At 36.3% G+C, this 17,637-nt stretch overlaps 1 protein-coding gene across 2 annotated transcripts in view; it reads left to right on the top strand.

The window, feature by feature from the left end:
• The window catches only part of fstl5 (follistatin like 5), a 189,934-nt gene that overhangs the window by 131,804 nt on the left and 40,493 nt on the right, over positions 1-17,637 (top strand). For both annotated transcript variants that reach the window (XM_023328922.1, XM_005800578.2), the window contains one exon: positions 2,476-2,596. In XM_023328922.1, the coding sequence (XP_023184690.1) occupies positions 2,476-2,596 (121 nt within the window). The remainder of the gene's footprint in view (positions 1-2,475; positions 2,597-17,637) is intronic.

Raw genomic sequence — 17,637 nt, 5'->3', positions numbered from 1 at the left:
TACTTTCATCTCATTGTTTGCCTTCTTAAAAAAAGATTGTGAACTGACAAGAAATTTCTTTGAAAATCTCTCGTCACTGGTGAAGGTCAGCTATCCCATGAGTTGCCCCTTCAGTGCCTCTTCAGAGGTGACCCAGCTCTGGCAGCTTTATTAATTATGGTTTCTTGAGGGTTGTGGCCTATTTGTAAATCCTCCTCCACCCGCCCTTGTCTGCCTTTCTCCTGAACGGTCCTACCCTGGCCTGTTCAGTCTGCAGGAAGCTGGGTGCTGCTTATAGTTAAGGTGAGGGTGATGAGGTGTGGTGGAGGAATCATGTCGACAAAGTCTCCGCTGTGACTCGTTCCACCCCTCTGAGTTTCATTTCTCCCCCGCCTTCATTTTTCATTTAAGAAGGTGACACAATATGCTCTCAGCCCAAGAAGCCCAAAAGGTACCATCGATTTCCCCTCGTATTGTGAAGCTCTGATGCTTCAGTCATCCAGGTTTCAGAAGTCAGATTGGAGCTCAGAAGAATGAAATGATGAACACACTGAACACTTGTAAACAGGATGCCTGATGTTCCAAACTTGTCTGTCAACTATTTACTGGAAAATATAGTTTAAAGCTTGTAGGATGTAAGCAAATGTAAAATGAGAACTGTAATTAGAAGTGAGATAATATTTTTGCAAATTAAAACAGTGCTAGGCATGAGGAATGAGAAACACTGAGCCAGATTAAATCTTGCTAGATCATGTCACTTTAGAATGTAAATGCCTTGCCATCTTAGCTTCATTACGGTGGGGCATTTGAAAGTTGCAGAACTCTCATTCTTTCAAAAGCACATTTTCATTATGAGCAACTCGGCCTACGTCTACTCAGCAGTTTGAGATGGTCATTCAGATTATTTTTTTTTGGTGAAATCTGCATTCAGACTTCTGAGTGAACGGTCTCCAACCCCAAAGTGCAGGTTATTTTGGCCCCAAAATCTGAATTTTTGGGGTCGAGTTCGGGGTCACTCATTCTGCAGAAGAAGAATGGAGACTTCGCAAAAGAATCAGATTTAGGTCAGATTTGTCTGCTGCGCGAATGTAACCTTAGTTTTTCTGTTTCTTTCGGGATATTTATTTAATATATTTTAAATAAAATAATGAATCACATTCTAGAATGCAGACTAGCCTTCACATGAATTAAATTTAAGAGTCAACTATAACTATAAATTCCTCCTGTTTAAAATGAAGAACTACATCAATATCTCTTCTTTCTCCCCTTTATTTTGTCAAAGACACAGTAAAAGCTGAAATAACTTGCAAAGATTATATTCTGTAATGCAATAAATGTATTTTATTTGAAAACCATATTATTGAAATGAAATGTAATATTTTCTGTAGCAATTAAATTTCCAAATTAATGGGGGTATGGATTAAAGAAAACTCTTCATGATTGAAAGAGGAAAAATAACAAATCTATTAAATGAAGCATATTGGTGCAAGCAGACATGGCTAAAATCACAACATGCATTTAAAGCAAGAAATAAAATCATTACTGGAGGGAAAAAACTTAGAATCAATGTTCTTTCAAACCCTCCCATGTAAAAGCAGACTAAGACATAAAACTTTTGCACTGATTGTTGTATTTTGACAAAGATCTTGTGCCACTGCTGGCTGGTGGAAGGGAAATAATTATGTTATTAATTTGAAAAAGCATATACATAAAACAAAACTTCCTTAATCAGTGTGGTGTAGGGTTTTTATTGCCATGTGGTCTTTACAAGGTGGCATCTGTTCCTCCTCTGCTCGGCGGATTGCGTCGTCATCAGGCTCATTAGCTTTGTGGGCTTCTGTCTGCACCGCAGCCTGAACAGTTCATCATTCTGTTTCTCTTCTTTGTTCAGAAATATTTTTCTTTTGCTCTCAGGTTTAATAATCACAACATGGCATGGATTCATCAAGTTTTAGTTATATCTGCATGATCAATGTATAAGTTCTATTTTAATAAGGCAGCCTGGGAATAGTTGCATGTATTTGTTAAATGAGAATGCGATAGGGGAATTACTTTTTTTGTTTTTTAATGTTTAAAAAGTATATCTAGAATTATTTAGATATTGTCTTCAGTACTACATTAGCCAGTTGTTGCGCTGAAGGAAGTAAAGAGTGATTTCTGCAGTAATTAATTGTAGCTGCACTCTGAGTCAGATCAGTCATCTGCTGTGGAAAAATGTCATATATGAGAAAATGGTTACTTCTAAATATGACTTTTATAGATAACAGGTTTAGCTTTTGTCATGGATTGATGTAGGTTTCCTCCACAATGTGCCTTTGCCAACAGCTGTGATAAGTTTCATTTCCTTTTATTTCCAGATCTCCATCTGTGTGCTGCTGTTTGTTGCATTTTCATTGAAACAGTTAGTTTTCCTGCATTCAGCCACAGCTGCTGTTTCCAGGCTCTGAGGGGTTTGTCCGGGTGATTAAAGCTCTGCCTGTCCTCTTTCTCTGGTAGGATTTTGGGGATGATGGCTCACTGTACATCACCAAGGTGACCACCACCCACATGGGTAACTACACCTGTCATGCCGATGGATATGACAAACTGTTTCAGACCCACATTCTCCAAGTGAATGGTAAGAAGGTTATTTCTACAGCTCCCTCTCTTTAAGTAATTTATCATCATACTGTGACTGCAGTAGCTTTCAAACAACTTGAACCTTATTACATTTTACATTTTAACCACAAACTTTATTGAGTTTTATTGTGATTTTGTCCAATAAGCCAACATAAAGCATAACTTCCCTGTGAACTAGAAAGAATATGGTTCATGACTTTCCTTTATGTGCATTTTTTCCGTTAGCAAAATTAAAATAAAAATACGGTAGAGCAGTTGGTTGCACGCTTTTCCTGCAGTAATAAGGTCCTGGGTTTGAATCCTGGCCAGGGACTTTCTGCATGGAGTTTTCATGTTCTTCTTTAGCATATCTAAGAATTGTTAGTGACAGTAGGTTGATGGAAAATCTTAAAACGTCTGTCTTAAGAAATTTTAAGACAGACGTTTGTCACCATGAACAAACACTGTGATTATGTTTGTTCATGGTGTTGAACAAACATCACCATGAAGGCTAAAGAACACAGCAGATGGATCAGAGAGGAGGTTTTGGACGAGGGTAATTCAAGTTTAGGATATAAACAATATCTGAAGTGTTGAACATCTCACAGCAGACTACATAATCCAAGAATTAAAAATATGGCATAACTACAAACAGAGATGTTCACCAGCTGGAAAGAGAGCATTAATCAGAAAAGAAGTGACGGAACTGCATCCTCCTCTCAGTTGGGAGGATTTATTGACTGGATTAATGTTAAACATATGACCTTTATGAAGTAGTGACGATTAAAAAAAAAAAAAAACATTGAAAAAAGTGATGAAGTCCTGTTTGCAGTTTGTCTCAAGGCATGAAGAGGGCACAGCTAACATGTTGAAGACGGATCTTCAACAGGGACTGGAAGCTTGTAACAGAAGAGAAGGGAGGTGGATGCCAGAAACTAGAGTAATCCTGGAAGAAAACGTGTTAGATGCAGCAAAAGACTTCAGTTTGGGATGGAGGTTCACCTTCCTAAAGGACAACCATAGGGCTCTGCTGTGGAATGGTTTAGATTAAGGCATTGTAAGGGGTTAGAATGGCCCAGTTAAAGTTCAGACCCAAATCCACTTAAGAGTTTGTGCCACAGATGCTCTTTATCCAATATGACTGAACTTGAGTAATTTCACAAAGAAGAAAAATCTTCAGTTTCTAGCTTTCCTGCTAGAGGCTTACCTCAAAAACATGCATAAGTAGTTTCAATGGGAGCTAAATATAAAGACAGCACATTTCTCAGGTTTATTTGTAAAACATGTCGGAAAATCATATACTACTTTCCTTCAAGTTCACAACTGCAATAGTTTGTGTTGGTTTATCATGTGATATTTCAATTAAATAAACTGAGGTCTGTCATTTTTACCATGACAAAAAGTAGTTTAAGGCACTTTATGTCCCACAACAGTCCTGACTACTGCAGGCTGTTCTCTTTGGTAAAATAAGAGACCTCATAGCTGATGCAAAGCTAAGTGGCTGGGGAGTATTATCAAAGTTTGCTCACAGTAGCAGTAAAATGTGTCAAACCAGCTGCAAAGTAATGTGATAGCGAGAAAAAAGGTCACTCACAGTTGGTGATCTACCTTGAATCATCACTCACATCTGCAGCTCACCTTGAGAACGTGAAGCCATGAGCTTCAGCTCATTGTATGGTATATTGCCCGCTCAGCACCAAACAGCAGATGGATGCAGTTAGAAAATATTCCATGGGCTATTTAACTACTGAGGATGCAGTTCTGTCCCCAGGGAGCTGGTTGAAACAAAAAATAAAGCTAGAAAGAGAGTAGATACTGAACTTTAATTACCTGGTGCTGATAAACATAATTTGCCTTCTGAAGCAGCTGGAGTTTTATGCAGTTCACATGATGGCAATGAAAACATAAGCTGATAGGTTTGGCCTCCAAAACCAAAACGTTCCCACCAATTAACTATCAGTATGAAGATTTTAGACACTATGCCTTCTGAGGCCAACAGCAATTATAAATTGGTTTGAAATGTTATGTTAAGCTCAGCGTTTAGTTTAATAGTTGGTTGTAAAAGAACAGTAATCTCCATATAAAGCATGATCTGAATGCTACAGTTTGCCATATATCTGCATAAGGAACTGATCGTTTTTACATCTAGAAGGAAGATGCTGACATAATTATTATTGTGTATAATTGGACAAACACTTGACTTTCAACAGATTAGCTAAGCAGTACTAAATGTAGTTTTGCATAGTGAATGTTAAAGAGTCCCTTTTTTAATGATGTTTCAAAATTACATGAACTAAATTACAATAATTACAAATAAAACCTTTAAATTTAACCTTTTAGACTTTGTGGAGAAATTTTTGCCGTTACTTTCTGCTTTTAAACCCTGAGCTGAAGGACATCAATATTAAAAGGCTTTCCTCTTTTAGGAGGCTTTTGAGCAGCTTTTCCTACAGCAGCTTTGAGTTTTTAAGCACCTGCCTGTCTTTATTTTTGAAATCTATTTTTCCTGGTTCGGCTTTGCTCAAGAAGTCACAACGTTGATTTATTTGCCGCTAACAAACTCATCAGAGGTTACTTTGTTCAAATGTTGTATATGCGTAGCAATAGAGTTCATATTAAATTTATTTTTAGGATACTGGGAGGAACAAAGACCAAGTGTGTTAGTGTTAGTGGAAATAATGTGTATGATTAGTGTTTTAGGGTGAGCACAACAAACCTTTTAGTTAGCAGTGCCCACCACTGGTTATGTAGCTATCTGATATTATTTTGACACCGACTGTTAGGCCCAAAACAATTGAAGTTAGCTTGTAGTTAGTTTTCCTTCGACATTATGTGGTTTGGCTATAGAAAACCCACAGTTCTTCAATTAGTTTAGACAAAGAACAAAATTGTTTCTTGCCACTTCGAAGAAAAGAAAGTATTTTTCATAATATATGGACTATCTTCTCAGAAGCAACACCCACAGTAGATTTTAGCGGTTCAGTTGTTGATTCTGTGCACAAGCCATACAACCCACTTATGGCATGGCATAAACCGTGTCGTTTCTTCCCTCCTTCATTCCAATTGTTTAATAATTCTGGGGTAAAACAAACCCAAAGTTGTTTTTGGTGGATGAGGAGAAATTCCTCATATTGGTGGAGCTCTCCTTTAGATAATCGATACACACATACTTTGTGTTTTTTGGTCGCTATGAATGATCAGACATTTATTTAGACATTTGCTGCAAAACTGTTTCTTGGGAAGAAATAAATCCTTTCAGTGATTATGTTTCCAGGTTTCTAGTGATGTTTGAAGATGCACATTGAGTTAGGAGTGTGTGACACAAAAGCCTCTTTTTCTTTGATAAAAGTGTGATTTAGAATTATTTACCTGCTTTTATAACCAACAGGAAGGCAGATTGGTTTGTATTTCATATTTTTACTATATTTAGGTTTTCTTTCTTTAAATATGATATATTTATGGTATTTTAAAAAATCAAATTTTTGTGCAAATTATAGTCTTCCTGTAGTGATCCTTTCAGAATAAAAATCTTGGCACTCTTTAGAAAAACATCAGCTAATATTTAAAAAATTTTATTCATACTTTTCTTTACCTGCTGCTAAAAGCCTCACACTTCATTCCCGATAAAATACACCAGCTTGATTGACATTGGCAAGTTTTTAGTTAGTTTTTCTTCTAATTGGTTTGGGTGGGTTTGATGGCTCATGTGAATGCTAAAACAGACGTACAGTATATTGTAGAGGCCAAAGGTGAACTCATTCAGTAAATGAGACTAAATTTCATGAGGTGGGTGCAAATAAACCACTTTGTAAAGTCAGTGAATATATTCTACTTACTTTTGACAGACAGCTGGATCATTATCATTCTTCTAACAGATTACTGAGAGGTTAATTGTACTGATATACAGACCTTATTGTGCATATGGAGACTGCCAGAATCTTGGGAGACCAATAACTTTGGGTTGTAATTAATATTGTAACTTCCACATGACCTTTCAATGAAAGCTGTCTTTACATTCCCAGGGTAGGTGAAGTCTCAAAGGACCTGTATCACCCTACCAAGATTAGATTTTGTACAACTCAATTAAGAAAGAGCTAAAATGGGATAATCCTAGTCCAAACTGTCAATCACTGTAATACCAGGAAAAACAACTACAAAGGTTCCAAGTCTAAGTAAAAATCAGTGACATTTTTGAGAGTCCAGAGCTGTTTTATTATTTAATTAATCAAACTCAAAATTTCTGGAAAATAAATGGCCGTCATTTATTTAGATGTTAGTATTTGGTTTTACCACCATCCACATTAAGTCCACACATTTCCAATGTCTTGATCACTTTGGTTCAAAATGTGTTTTTTTTTCTCATAGAAAAATAAAATTAAGGCAATGTCACTGCCTCTGAAACTGTAAAAAAAAAAAATTTAAAACCACAGTCAACCGTTTTGGGCTTAGTTTGGAAGGTTATATCACTTATGATAAACTGATCTAATCAATCTGTATTTAATCTGTGGTAATCCTGGTTACCTGTGTGACTTAAGCAAAACAAGACCATGTTAATTAATTCTAGAACTATTTTCTTCTTCTAGGTCACATATATAATAATAAATCTTACTGAAAAACTAACATTTGTTGGTGAAAAGCATAAAAAAGATGCAATAACTCGGTACCAGTTATTGTGTGTGCACCCCATTACATTAAAATTGTTCTGAACCCCCTTTTGAGTCAGATTTCACATTCAGTCTTTTTGGTTGGAGTCAGAAAGCAACATCTAGAGCAGGTAAAAATTACCCACTTTGCAAAACATGCTTTCAATCTGTCAGACTGTAAGAACAGATTTTCTGTCAAATGATTTCTGAAATTTGGCAAGATCAGTCCAAACAAATTCTGTTGCTCATTTAGATATATAGTTAGGGCTCTATGTGGTACTGAAAATAAAATAAAATTGTCCTTTAGTTTTCTAGCAAACAATGGTTCCAAAGGTTTTGGGTCAAAGGTGAAAATGTCCTGTCTCAATTCCAGCTTATCCAAGCTCCAATTCCTTTAATAGAAAGGATTTACAGTGCATGATGCAGCCACCACTTTGTTTCATAGTTGGTTTGGGGTTTTATTTCAAGTGATTCTCTGTGCTGTTTTGTGTCGTTCTAAAAGTAACACATTGCTTTTTGGTCCAAACATCTAGAGAACACATTGTTTTCCCCTTATAACCTAACCAGCACTTGTTGAACAATGCTGCTGCCCCTTCAGTGATGGCGTCTGTATCGGAAATCCTCCTTAACTCGTTTCTGTCTTGGGTTTTACTGAATTTTGGAAGAAATTGCAAAATTGTGTGGTCACAAAAACTGGACTATCTGCTCCTGTATCTCCTTCTGTAAGCTCCTTCTCATTGATACATTTGTACACCAAAATCATTGACTTTCTTTGCTCTACCTAATGAGCGCAACTGACCAAATGTGAGGAACATGACACTAAGACAGCTGGAGTTTGATTCAGGTTAAACTAGATTTACTATATTTGATGAAAGGTGTGAGCTCTCATCAAATACCAAACACCGAATGCTGAAATTAAATCAAAAGGTGTTTCAACAAGTCTAAAACATGTATTAGTTAGTGTTCACAGTAATTCAACCATGTTATTATGCCTTTTTTTCCTCATTTTTGATATTTCCCCCCTAACGTTTGATTGGTTCTCAGAGGAATATTAGTCACATAATAGGTGGAAAATTCACTAAAAATGCAAAACCAATCACATTGTTTTCCTGCTCAACAGTTTACACAACAGTTTTACAAAACGCTGCAGATCTGGCAGGGCCTTAGAAGGGCCTTATTTTTACATTTTGTAATTGATAAATATTAAGTTCATTTTTATTTTTTAGTTTGTGCTTTGAATTTTAGAAAGATTTTAGTTTCAATCTTATTTGAAAGGCCTAGCTTCAGCAAACATTTTATCATGTTTAATTTATTTAAACGCTGAGAAACCAAACTTGTGGTTCAGGATTGCCAGAAAATAATTCATAGGGCCCCAAATGGCCCCCAGGCTTTGGACAGCCCTGATGTAGCAAAATCAACTGTAAAAAGTTGTCTCTCTTTTTGAAAACATGATTCATCAAAATACCTCATATTGATAAAACACATTGTACTTACTGTCCACCTCATCTTTCTGAAGACTGTCTACTGCTATCTTCAATACATGTTGTTATTCTAAAGAAGTTCAATTTGTTGGGGTTATTTATTAGTTTTGGTCTGTTGTGCCAGCTCTTTTGTTGCAGTGACCCCACTTTACCCACTACAATCAATAAAGTTGCATCTCATTTGTTCACTGTGGCTGCAAAGTTTGTCCACTTTCACAGGCACTTTAGCAGAAAACAAATTACTGTGTAGAATAGATTAATGGAAGTCAAACTAAAACATACAGTATTGCTTTCACAGAGGAAACATTTAAAGTTTCAAGTGTTCATGACATATGAATATTTTTGTTGCTTTAAAAATATAGTTTTTTATCTACAGTAACTCACCCTTGACAGGGTGAGTTACTGTAGATAACTCACCCTCTTCACCCTCTGAAGTAACTCATTTTGGTTGAGGTTGGAGGTTTTAGAAGGACATTGTCAGCTTGGAGGTCAGCTGTGGGTGGTAGGTAGGGATGGCGTCTGTGTGTGCTGATTCTTGGCTTTAAAATAATCCTTCTTTCCTTAAATGTCATATTTTTAGTGAGAGGAGGCCAGAGGTAGAGGTGGTGTCAGACTAATGAGAGCTTACCTCCATACACTGTGCACACTCTGGAACCAAACCTTGATTGAACTGGGTTTTTCTCTTTCCCCACTGTTAGTCGATGTGCGGATACTTGCAGGCCCCAAGGTGAATGCCGTGAGGTTGTAAGGGTTTTTTCCCCCCTCCCCTGTAGTACCAAAGGAATGCCTGCAGATAAAAAGTCTGGGTTGTAGCAGTGTGTAGCAGCTGGAAATGAGCCCAGACAAGAAGTGTAGATTTGTTGTGTCTGGTTGGGGTTAGAGGGAAGATGTTTGCTGTAGAAATAAAACCTGCAGAACAACGCTGACAACAGCACAGATTTTTCTTTAAATGAATATTGATCGATCATATATTTTACAGTCATGTCTAAACTGTAAAAGGCGCTAAGAAAAGACTTCTGAACCTCACAGTCAAAAATAATCTTGCAATAATTTGGTAATACTGATCTGGTTTAACATTGATCCTAGACTTAACCCAATACCAAGCATTGATCCAAAGTATTGATCAAGGTGTTTTAAATATCGGAGCCATAAACTCCAACCCTCTTCCGATCTGTGTTGTCGCCCTATAGAATAGAATAGAATAGAATAGAATAGAATAGAATAGAATAGAAGTACTTTATTCATCCCAGCAGGGAAATTACTTCGCAGTTACAGCATAGAGACAAGACACAATAACAACTACCACTGAGTAGTAGTTGTAGATAAAATAAAAAATAAAATATAAAATGCTATAAATTGTAAAAATATAAAATGCTGTTAATACAAAAAGCAACTTAAGAGCAGTCCTTGCAAAGATTCAAAAAATGCAGATATGTCCACAGTAGATTCTAAACCGCTGAAAAATCAACAAACTGGGAGGGATTTCTCTCACTGCATCACAGAAACAATTGGTTTGTCATTTTAAGCATTTGAAAAATCTGAAATGTATGGCAGCATGTTTGTACACACTGCAGCTCAGACAGGTGATGCTCTGCTGCACGTCTAACTGTGAAAGGATGCATTTTTTTTCCCGGTGATGTTTCTGGACTATTATGAAATGTTAATGGCTCAAATAAATATACTTTTGTTAATTGTAGCTACATAATGATGAACACATAAATGTTTCTCCAAATGATTACTGTATTGTGTGACATTAGATAATTTCAAAGCAAATAAAAAACCTACCTTCAGCATTCTCTGAAAATATCAAACTAAAAGCATACTGTTCTGTTAATTCAGAAGTTCACTCATTTTCTTACACTTTGCCTCAGTCATGTTTTACTTTATAACTTTATTTTGAACATCTTTATTATTTAGAGAGCAAAGGTTTTACATGTGGATTTAGAAAATAGTTTCCAAATATTAATACATCTTCTCCAGCTCAGTGTGTGTAGAAGAAAACGAAGGTGGAGGAGTGAACAATAATGCCTAATAATTTGTCTAATAGGGTAAGTGTTACATTTGATCAATTTTCAAAGTAACATAAAGGAGCCTTTAGCAGCTTTTTTTTTTGGTTAGAACTCAGGTCAGCCATATTGGACAGTGAACTCAGGGCTGCTGTCTGACTTGATGGAATGTTGATGATTTTCCAACTGGGAACTTGATAAAACAACTTCCAGACACAAAGAGAACATACTTTTAACCTCAAATGTCTCAGGTCTAGGACAAATAGCTTTGATCTGGACATCATCAACTCATGCATGACACAAGTGTTGGATTTCCTGATGTACTACAATTATTTTCTAATTACAAAAAATACACTGTTGACATAAATACAAATAATTGTAAATTAGTAATTGGTCATTTCTATCATGACCTTATAATTCAGACTAATAAAAACATCTGGAATCTTGGTCTTTCTGAGGAAAAGGAGAATCTCTTGTTAAATTGTACTTTTATTTTTTTTATGCAATGAAATCAAATCCCTGTAGAAAATTAAATTCTATGAATTCCTTTTGCCAAGTAATAACTCAAACAGGAAATACTGCGGGGAAAAAATAAGCATCTGGTACCTCTTCTGAGGTGGAAAGATGAGAAAAACTGTAGCAGATTTCCCCGAGGTTCCATTATACTTTTTATAAGTTTAGTTCCACATCTTTTTTATAACTCCTCTAGCTGTTTTATTCTTTTACTTTTGTTTTATACTTAAAAAGTACTGTTTCACTAGCTCTGTAAAACATATGCTATGTGCTGGATGCATACTGACTCCCACATCTCCATGGGAAAGTAATAACTGTGGAGAGACGTTTGATCATGTCGTAGCTTTATTTGTCACGCTTTGTGTAACTGTGGGATGCAGTGCTGCGTCTTGTACATTAATGCTACAGATGTGCACTTGATTGTATACTCTCTGATCAGTTCCCTCAACCCACCAGATCTGGCCAGCATGTTTAATTTTTATCACCTAGGGTTTAATTTGATTGAAGCTTTGTAATAAGTCTTTCTGGGCTTGTTGGAAATGTCCCAGTTGTGGGATGTTGAAGTGGTCTCCTGCCACAATGTTTCTGTGCATCCCTGCTCATCTTGTGAAGCACCAAAGCAGACGGGAGCCTTGCTGAGTGATTGACGAGCGGCTCGGGAGCTTTATGATGGAGCTGTCAGCCCTGCCGTGTCACGTTCTCCTGGCAGTGACTCTCCTGACGCTCTCAGAAGCACATCAGAATGCATTTTCTCTCACATCTTGTCTGAATCAAGTTTGGAGTAGAAAAATAAAGTGCTACTTTTTCTCAATTTCTAGGAGTGTTTCAAGCAACAAGATTTTCTTGGGAATAAATGTATGTGTGAAAAGGGTTAGTGAAATTAGCCCATCTTTATACACAATTGATTGTAACACGGAACTAAATATAAAACAGTGTAGACGTGACTTTGTCAGCATATTAACATCTGGCATGGTTGATTTATCCCTCCACTTCTTATGTATGATGTTTATTTATGTGTCTGTAAATGCATAAGAATGTCAATAAAAAAAGTTTTATTTCAGTAATTTTATTTCACAATATGAATCTTGTTTTATAGATTCATTACAAACCAATATATTTAAAGCAATTGTTTCTTTTAACTTGAATAATTATGGCTTACAGGTAATAAAATTCAAATTTCATTTTCTCACATTAGAATTTAACTTCAGATCAATAAAAAGAGGATTTCAATAAAGAAATGTTTTAAATCATTGAAACCCACTAAAAGATCTATTCTTGAAAAATAGCAAGAATAGAGTTTTAAAATATAAACAAATTTAGCCTACAGTTTAAAAATTTAAATGTAATAAAATTACATTACAGTTGCCCTCAAGTGTATTAATTCCTTAATATCAATCAAATTACTTTATAAATGATCAGGTTGCTGTCCAAAATAAATAAATTAAATATTGTAAAATTGGAGGTGGATTTATCATTCAGAACTGACCACAGCTTCTTTTTTCAGATGTGTTTTAAACTATAAACCCCAATTTATACTAAATAAAACATAAAACCCTGTATAATGTACACTATACAAGTCAACAAATGTTCAGGGTGCGTTTTGTGATGCCTTGTACCTGCACAGGTAAACATACCTGACAGCTACATCCTCAGGGCTGCACAGTGGAGCAGTTGCTTTGCAGTAAGAAGGTCCTGGGTTCGATTCCCGGCCCGGGGTCTTTCTGCATGGAGTTTGCATGTTCTCCCTGTGCATGCGTGGGTTTGTCTCTGGGTACTCTGGCTTCCTCCCACAGTCAAAAAGCATGACTGTTAATTGGTCTCTCTAAATTCTCCTTAGGTGTGTGTGTGCATGGTTGTTTGTCCTGTCTGACTCTGTTGCCCTGCGACAAACTGGCGACCTGTCCAGCGTGAACCCGCTTCTTTCCCAGAATGTCTAGCTGGAGATAGACACCAGCACCCCTCCTGACCCAACAAGGGTGTAAAGAAGATGGATGGATGGCTACATTCTCACACTCTGGTTCTGTTCACAATTTCAGAACCAGAGATCAGATGTTCTGTTCACATGTTCAGACATTCTAGAATAGATTCAGTTATCTGAAGACTCATCAAAGTACCCAAAATGCCCAACCTGAGTGAGGTTACTATGGAGATGAGTAGTTTACGTTGTGTACCACTAAAAAGCCTATTCTGATAAACTGGAAAAATAAATAAAAAAACCTCTTTGTATTAGGCAGTATAGAGATCTTTTCTTGACCCATGTTTACTTTGAGACAGCCGCTGTTTCCACATCAGGGCAAACGTAGAATGTGAGCTGCTGAAACTTTCCTTATGTTAAGTCACTCCTGAACCAGAGACTCAGACGTGTTATGCGTGGATCATGAAGTAAAAGGATTGGACTGTTGCTCAGTCCCTCAAAGTAATATTTTCAGATAAAAGTAAATTCCTCATTTCATCTGGAAATCAAGACCTCAGAATGTGAAGAAAAATCTTCTAGGTTTTTAACAGGGGAATAGTTAGCACAGCCATTTACAAGGAAATTATAGACCTTTGTGATTCTCTACTGATCTACAAAAATGCTTTGAATACCTATTATGTTATGCTTTATATAGTTTTAATAGTTTTATCCGCTTTGACTCATAAAGGGCTTAACCCTGAGAGAAAACTGTGTATTTTAATAAAACAATTATCTCAGTTCTCTTGGGATCAGTTAAGTTTGTTTTGAACCTAATTACATGCATTAAATATGAATTTTAGTTTGTTTAATGCTGCAGTTAACATTTAAATTGGCTACTCCTTCCTTCCTTCCCTCGCTTTCTTTGCAGCCAGATAAACTCAATATCTGCTTTCTTAAATTCAACTCTTTCCCTTTCAACAATTGTATGGGCCTATCAGTGACCAGAAGAAATTACAGCCACAAATTAAGGAGAGCACAATGGCACATGAGTCTTCTCTCCTGCATTCACAAAGGAAATTTACTGACTAAAGCTCCTTGCTAATAATGAGTCTTTAACTAAGCAATGACCTTTATTGAGTTCTGTGTGTGGCCAATGGGAATTACAGCAACACAGATAAATGTGGGTCCTCCCACAAAAGTTTTTGCACTTCACTGTTCTCATGTTTCAAATGTAGAAGCAGTGATGTCACAGCCATTATGTCAAACTGGGAAGGAATGCAATTAATATTTAAATTAGAGATTTGACTGAAAAAATCTGAAATGAGAAAGCTCATTTCATTATATTTTTGTTCTATGTGAATATTCAGAGAGTTTGTCTCTGCGCTATATAAAATGAAGTATTTCCCACCCACTGTCAGCCTTTTCTTCTCTCCTACGCTCATCTCGTGTTTTAAGCAGTTTTCATATTACGAAAGAAGATATCAGTTTTGGCCTCATCGGACCTTCTTCTACATGTTTACTGACCTAAATGCAATTGAGAATCTGTGTCAAGACTCAAAACTAACCACATACACTCTCCATCCCATCTGACTGGGTTTTAGTCAGATTGCAAGAGAAGAATGGGCAAACATGTTGAACTCCAGATGTGCAAAACTGAAAGACATCAGAAATAACTTTCAGCTGCTGCTGTTCAACAAATTGACTGGAGTAGCTAAATCCAGATGCATGCATAACCTTTTGGGTTACTTGTCAAAATTAAGAAGATTAAACGGAAGTTATATAACCTTCTTCACTTAACCAATATGAACCAGTTGGTTCACCACATCAAACTTATAAGAAATTACTAAAGTATTTCAGTTTTGACTAAATTCTTGCAAACTTTGATTCCAAATCTAGTAGCATGTGAAATAAATCAGAAGAAGTAGAAATTCTGTTTCTGATTAAATTCTTTTCCAATAACCAATCAAACCCCTAACGTCCAGATTAAACTGGTTCCTGAAACCTACGGAGATCTCACCTGGATCTACTCTTCCTCACTTTTGTACACCATAGATCAGAAAGCTTTGGTTCTGGTGTTATTCTAAAGAAGCTTGCTTGCTAATGTCCATGTGCCACCTGCATTAATGAATGTATGGACAAAAATCCTGAATCAGTAAGTGCACTTTTAACTTACTCAAATTATTCTTTTAAATGAGTAAATTTAAGATAATTCAAAAATGTTTCCTAAATTTCAAAACAAACCAATTATCAGAAGGCCTGCAAGGGATCCGCTGAAGACTGAAGAACTGAGAGCAGAAAATAAATAGGATTTTTGTCAAGCAGAAGTATAATTGCAACATTTCTAGTAATATTTTTAAGCCTTAAATGGCTTCAACATTCTAAATCCGACTTGCATACACAATTCAAAACTCCATGCATACAGACGCAGGAAGAACTGAAACTGGAGAGTAAATCTGTTTTCCTACTAAAATGTCAAATAAATATTTATGAAATATACTATTTATCCAAGCTTTTCTTTTTGTAGACTCTGTCTTAGCATGACTGGACTTTTCTCCACACTGGCTTAATCCCACAACTTCATGCTAGCCTGAGGTTCTGTTACATCTGTGCATGGTTGTCTGTGTTAAAATTACTTAATTCACAAATTGCATTGATATTAGTACCTACATTTCAGGTTGATTATTGAAGCCTCAGCCAGATTAACATACTTAATTGAAGTGTACAGGTGCATCTTAATGGAAGTGAAACTCATAGATTATTTACAAAGCCATGTAATTCAACTGTCTGGATATTTCTGTATGTTTTGATGATTATGAAGAGAAATTTAAAAATCTGTTTCTCAAAAATGAGATTTTCTACATTAACTCAACAAGAAGTGATGTGCAAAGGTAAATGTTATGTTATGGTCATGTTATGGGCCACACAATAAAGGGGATTAGTTTGTCATTGACATGGGCGCTGTCGCATGTTATGGGGAAATGAATTGGAAAGAAAAACAGTGTCACAGAGATAACCTCAGTTTTGAGAAACAAAACACTTTCAAAAGTTTGAAATTGAAAGTTGTGGATTACAAATGAAGTCGGTGGTTCTAGGGAGTTATTTTTTATAGAGAGTTCTTCAGTTATTATTAAAAGATCAGAGATACAAGAACCAACAATGCAAATAAGCTGAATGCTGATATTAGAGCAACCTCTGCTTCAGTTTCACTTCATCAGAGTCTCAGGCTGTTCGTCTCCATGCCACTCTGCACTGATCCAATAACTCATTCAAAATATAACTGACAAATTTTTGTTTATACACAGTATATCTTACAGTAGACTGACATTTCTATATTACTCTTATGAAGTGTTCTATAACCCTGAAGACATCAGTCTGTTTGTAATAAATCTACATGATTTAACTTTTGAGTTGAATTATTAAAATAAACTTTTTACAATATTGCAATATTAAAATACACTTTTTAGTTTAGACTTAGACTGACAAAATACTAGACAATAAAAATGGATTGCAGCACACTCCATCAACAAAAAGCCTTTGTACACTTTAGTATCTGCAAACACTTGAATGCACATTGAGCGTTCAGCTGCTGGGATATAAAAAGGGAAAAGGGATAAACTGTGCTTAACAGAAATCACAAAATAATTGCTTCTATAGGTTCTACTGCAATAGTGTTTTTAGTGCTGAGAGGCACCAAGGTAACAGGAGAGTCTGTGCCGCTGTGATTGGTAGGGATGTGCATTAAGAGCCCTTGTGGCCCACAGGGCACTCTCTCTCGGGGGCTAGGAAGATGCAAAGTCCAAAACCCTGGTGTGCTGCGATTACCAGGTGGCTGTGGCAGCAGTCTTTCTTCCTTTCATTAACCTGGCGTAGTAAAGACTTCCTCTGACCACAAGCTACAGGAAATGGTCTCTAGCCCGCGTCTGCTTTCTCTGCAGATGCCAGAACTCTCATTTCTGTCATCAGCTCAGACATCAGAAGTCCATTTCAGACAAACAAACAAAAATCCATTGATTTGGGTCACTGAAGCTGAAATGGGACAGTATAAAACAAAATAGTGGGATGGAGATTTGATGTCCTTATGCGAACCGCTGCCAGGTTGTCATGGTTATATGTGAAACACAGTGGAACGAATCAGGTTGCTTTTTAATGTATTTTTTGTCCCTGTCCAACTTTCAGTCACAGTTTCTTTCAGATAAACTTTCTTTTTGAAAGGTTTTATCACTGTTATGGTAGTTAAGGAATGCGTCTCCCTTTAGAGGATTATTCAAATCCATTCTTTTGATATTCCCCATGTTTTGTGGACTAAAATTTAAACAAGTTGGCCTCAGGCTATAGAACAAAACTTGTGGCATCTCAGCCAATGCATAAATGAATATTATTTATCCATTTGAGTGGATTATTGATTTATGCTAATCTGTGATTGTTAGAAATACAGTATGAAGGAGTGGTTATATTTGTTTTGTTTTGCTTTGGGGGATACTAAACCTTTGAAACTCTGGCATGAATCTGATGCACAGTCCGAA

Source organism: Xiphophorus maculatus, chromosome 23, assembly GCF_002775205.1.
Source record: "Xiphophorus maculatus strain JP 163 A chromosome 23, X_maculatus-5.0-male, whole genome shotgun sequence".
NCBI classification, from domain to species: Eukaryota; Metazoa; Chordata; class Actinopteri; order Cyprinodontiformes; family Poeciliidae; genus Xiphophorus; species Xiphophorus maculatus.
This window is presented reverse-complemented; position numbering and strand designations above follow the sequence as displayed.